A 5,000-nucleotide genomic window follows, 5' to 3' on the forward strand; every position below is an offset into this window, starting at 1 on the left:
GGTTTATTCACCTATGAAGCCCTATTTTACATTGATATTTTGTAGAAACCACGCATTACACACACGCACACGCACACGCACACGCACACACACACACACACACACACACACACACACACACACACACACACACACACACACACACACACACACACACACACATTTGTGAGAACATTAGTGTCAGGAACGCAAAAAAAAATACAGAAAATGGTTCCTGGTTACTTTCAACTTTCCGGACTATAGAGTATTGTTTTTTTTTCTTTTACTTATATTTACATAACTATTTACATAACTTACAACTTATAAGCAATATTTTTACCGTTTTTATTGAAAATTTCCGTCTTCATCGCCACAATAGAATTGGAATACTTCCTTTCCTGAGATTAGAATGAACACATCCGTTTAAGGAGAATGGATTTGCTTCTTGTCTCGAAAATAACACTAATTAGTAATTTTTATAGCCATTTTATGGCGGTATAAATTATAAAGATTCTACGTAACATTCTTAAACTTATTTCCTCTCTGCCGTTCTCGCCGTCTCAGCGTTTATAATCTTATAGGACAATGGATGGAGATTCGAATCCGACGGACAGGAGATCCAAGCGTCTATGTGGGGCGAGAACGAACCCAGCATGGAACTCGACGAACTGTGCGCTATCTACAACGCCACCTCGGGAAGGCTGTCGTCTGCTTCGTGTACTGATACACAGCACTACCTCTGTGTATACCAGCCGAGTGAGTGTGTTTGATGATATGTCTTTTTTTGTTTGTTTGTTTGGGATTTAGGCATGTAAATGAATAAAAAAAAAATAATTTGCGTTATTCATGTTCCTTTTAAACATCCTCCGAGTTTGTGTTTCTGTTAAAACTATTTATTTTGTGATTTAGGTATGTAAAAACCTTTTTTTCGCCGTAATCACACTTTTTTCAAACTTCATATCGAGTTGATTGTCTTATTTAACAATATTTACTCCAGCTTTAGACATGTAAAAAACCTCTCCTTGCGTATAAACACCACTGACCATTTTCTCTCTCTCTCTCTCTTCGCCCAAACAGAAGCAGTCTGTCCCCCCGGTTACTTATCCTTTGGATGGTCTTCCGATTGCTTCCTCATCGGTCCTGCGGCGCTGCCTTACGCCTCGGCCCAGACCTACTGCGAGAACTGGGGTGGCGAAGTAGCGTCTCTAAGAGAGTCTTACACGAGGGATAGTATTCACTTTTTCCAGTACTACGGCTTCAGACAGGCGCCGAATGTCGGGATCTGGGTGGACCTCAACGACAGGGCGGCGGTAAGGATGGTTGTTTATGTTTTCCTTTTCAGTCTTTTATTTATTTGTTTATTTAGCATCCCCTGGGTTAAGAAGGTTTTTGATATTCTTCGGCGTGAGGGTTACTTTAAAAAATTGCCAAAATCAAAGATAATGAACTGCAGATTAGAAAACTTAGTATTTATTTATTTATTGTTCTTCTCTAAGCACTACAAATTACAGGTAAAACAAATGATAAACTGTTTCACAAATATACCATCGTTTTTTCACACAACACCGTACAAACAAAAATTTCATCCGATAAATTTTGACAAAGTTCTCCATTTCTGAAAAAATAAATGCTCACCCCTCTTTTGTTCCAGCCCGGACAGTTCCAATACGCAGATGGGACGATGATGCAATTCTGGACGACCAGTAACTTCAACCCCGCCCCACCCAATGTAGGCCAATGTGTGTACCAGTATAGTAGAGCTTTCGTGAGCGCCCCTTGTTCCAACAGCTATTATCCTCTCTGCAAGGCGTCTGAGGGTAAGATATGTATTCTTATATTTTTCTTTTTTCTTGTTTTTTTTTTTAAATTTATTTCCGTTTTCCTTTTCTGCTTGTTTCTTCTTTTGTTCTATGACTTTTTTTCTTGTCTTCTTTCCTTTTCTTTTCCTTACATCGTTGTGTTATATTGTTATTTTTTATATTGTTATATATTGTTATTTTTCTTGTATTTTTTTCATTTATTTCCGTTTTTCCTTTTCTTCTTTTTTCTTCTCTTGTTCTGTGACTTTTTTTTCTTGTCTTTTTTTCCTTTTCTTTTTCTTACGTCGTTGCTTTTTTTCTTTTTCTTTTCCTTATTCTTGCCTTTTTCTCCCTTTCTTTTTATTTTGCTGTTTCTTTTTTTCTATTCTTCCTTTTATTCTACTGTTTCATTTTTCTATTCTTTTCTTATCTTCTTGATAAACATCCCACTGTGCAAGATCTGACCAAATATTCACTACATAACCCATCAGAACTGAACACACACACAACTTTGTATTTTGAACACATTTTACAAATGACACAACATTAAATGGAAACGGAATAACAACGAAAACTCATTTTTTTGTTCTAATAGGAGACTGCCCAGCTGGTTTTCGGAATGTGGATGGACAGTGTTTTCGTTATTCAAGAGAAACCCGTACCTGGAGCCTTGCCAGAAGTCAGTGTACATACCACTCTTCAGACCTCAGCTGGACACGTGACCCCAAGGTTCTGGTAAGTGCCACCTGCCTGTCCCTGTTACTTACTTGGGATTTATGTTTGATTATTTTAGGTCTAGCTGTTGCAGTGTTTAGAACTGGTTACCTAGGATTTGTGTTTATTGTAGGCCTACCTATTACATAGAACTGGTTACCTGGGTTTTGTATTGAATGTTATAGGCCTATAAATTACAGTTTTGGAACTGTTTATAGGCTTATCTTTTGCAGTGCTGTTGCTAGTTACCTGGGTTGTATGTAGAATATTATAGGCCTATTTGATACAGTTTTGGAACTGGTTATCTGGGTTTTATATTTGTTATAGGCCTATTACTATTTTAAAACTAGTTACCTAGGATTTATATTGATTTTATTCCCATCTGTTAGTGTTAGAAGTCTTTATTTGCGATCATGTGTGCATGTTTGATCCATTTTCTCAGGTCAGGATTGTTTTTCAAGTTCGGTGTATATGAATGGATATGTATATACCTATCTGTATGTATTTTTTTTTAGGATAATCTGTATGTTAGATCCTTTTTGTAGATACCAGTCTAGCGTGTCAATTGAGTATCATCATAGGCCTATCTTAAGTATACCAGGTATCATTCTGAACATGTGATGCAAGTTGAATTTCATTTTTAGTTAATTGTAAGATCGGACCCTGAGTGAGCTTTGGGATATTTTTCGATGTCTGTCTGTATGTATATATCGTGCCCTCTTGTAGAACTGTCTATATTACATCGTAGCCTTCTACAGAACCCCTTTGTCCGTATGTGTATACCGTGCTCTCATGTAGAACCCCTCATTCTTTATGCATACATTGTTCTTATAGATCCCGCCATCGGCATATATGCACAGTGTTTTCATTTTAAAAACTCTATTTCTGTATGCATACCCCGTGCCCTCCTACAGAAGCTGACTACCTGCTTGTGTGCACTGAGCTGTCATACAGAATCTGTTTCTGTATCAGTACACTGTACTCTAATCCAGAACCCCCCTGTCTGTATGTCTTTTAAAACCTCAAACTCCAAAGTACTGTAATAGCAAGGTCCAGCACGCACACGCACACGCACACGCACACACACGCACACGCACACGCACACGCACACGCACACACACACACACACACACACACACACACACACACACACACACATACCCACCCACCCAAACACACACATACCCCCCCCCCCCATACACACACATATCCCCCCACACACACACATACCCCCCCCCCCACACACACATATCCCCCACACACACATACCCCCTCACCCCCCCCACACACACATACCCCCCTCACCCCCCCACACACATACCCCCCCTCACCCCCCCACACACACATATCCCCCACACACACATACCCCCCCCCACACACACACACACACAGGGGCCTTCGCTCTCCTCAGTGTACACCAAATCCCCGCCTTACTTACAGAGTGACCTGATGACCTTCGACGTTCGAATGGACTACCCTTACTGGCTGGGCGGGACTGACGAAGGCCACGAAGGGGTGTGGACCTTTGTGGATAACGAGGCTGTGGAATTCACGGTCGAAAGGTTAGTTGTCTGTGTCGTTATTTATTTCTATTTGTTTATCTATTTATTATTGTTATTTTGGTTGTTTCGGCTGTTTTGCAATTCTGTGTCGGTATCCAATGGCACATATTGATAAGGAGAATTGTGATGGTTATTACGATTACAACTATAATTGCAGTAATAATAATACGTTAATGATGCTGTGATGATGTTGATGATAGCGGTGAAATGTGAAATTAACAGCAGCACAGATAATAAAATACTAATTACAATAAAAAATTCGTGATCGTTGGCGAGACAGGCCAGTAAGCTCCGCCCACTCCTGTGACGTAATGGGATAGATGCGGTTGGCGGGTAGTTGTTTTATTCTACTGCTTTTTTCGACTGGTACACAGTATTTTGAAATGTAATATTCATGATGGCTTTTAATATTGTATGATGGGTTGTACCGTGATATAGATAACCAATGTAAGTACAATATTGCATAAAAAATAACCGAGATAAGAGGAATGCATCTGGCAACTCGATACACGTTTACCGCGCCATCCGTAACCGTCGGAAAGGACGACACAAATCAGTGACGTCATTACTACTGTGACGTCATAACCCATGCCTTTCATTCATAAATCACACAAAACGCCTCCCTGTCCACAGCTCTGGCCTCCCGTGGGTGAATGGAACGCCTGACGGAGGAAACTGCCTCTTCCTGACGAAGGAAGGCAGCGTCAACGATGCGGATTGCGCCGTCGGCTATCGCTACGTCTGTCAGGCCACGACCGAACTGGAAGGTGAGTGTGTGTGTGTGTGTGTGTGCGTGTGTGTATGTGTGTGTGTGTGTGTGTGTGTGTGTGTGTGTGTGTGTGTGTGTGAGAGAGAGAGAGAGAGAGAGAGAGAGAGAGAGAGAGAGAGAGAGAGAGAGAGAGAGAGAGAGAGAGAGAGAGAGAGAGAGAGAGAGAGAGAGAGAGAG

At 40.7% G+C, this 5,000-nt stretch overlaps 1 protein-coding gene across 1 annotated transcript in view; it reads left to right on the top strand.

The window, feature by feature from the left end:
• Positions 1-5,000, top strand: part of LOC138861990 (uncharacterized) — a 31,931-nt gene that overhangs the window by 16,421 nt on the left and 10,510 nt on the right. Inside the window, exons 6-11 of the mRNA XM_070122488.1 lie at positions 561-735; positions 1,057-1,289; positions 1,631-1,796; positions 2,374-2,513; positions 3,933-4,054; positions 4,688-4,821. Of these exons, the coding sequence (XP_069978589.1) occupies positions 561-735; positions 1,057-1,289; positions 1,631-1,796; positions 2,374-2,513; positions 3,933-4,054; positions 4,688-4,821 (970 nt within the window). The remainder of the gene's footprint in view (positions 1-560; positions 736-1,056; positions 1,290-1,630; positions 1,797-2,373; positions 2,514-3,932; positions 4,055-4,687; positions 4,822-5,000) is intronic.

This window comes from Penaeus vannamei, chromosome 6 (assembly GCF_042767895.1).
Source record: "Penaeus vannamei isolate JL-2024 chromosome 6, ASM4276789v1, whole genome shotgun sequence".
NCBI classification, from domain to species: domain Eukaryota; kingdom Metazoa; phylum Arthropoda; class Malacostraca; order Decapoda; family Penaeidae; genus Penaeus; species Penaeus vannamei.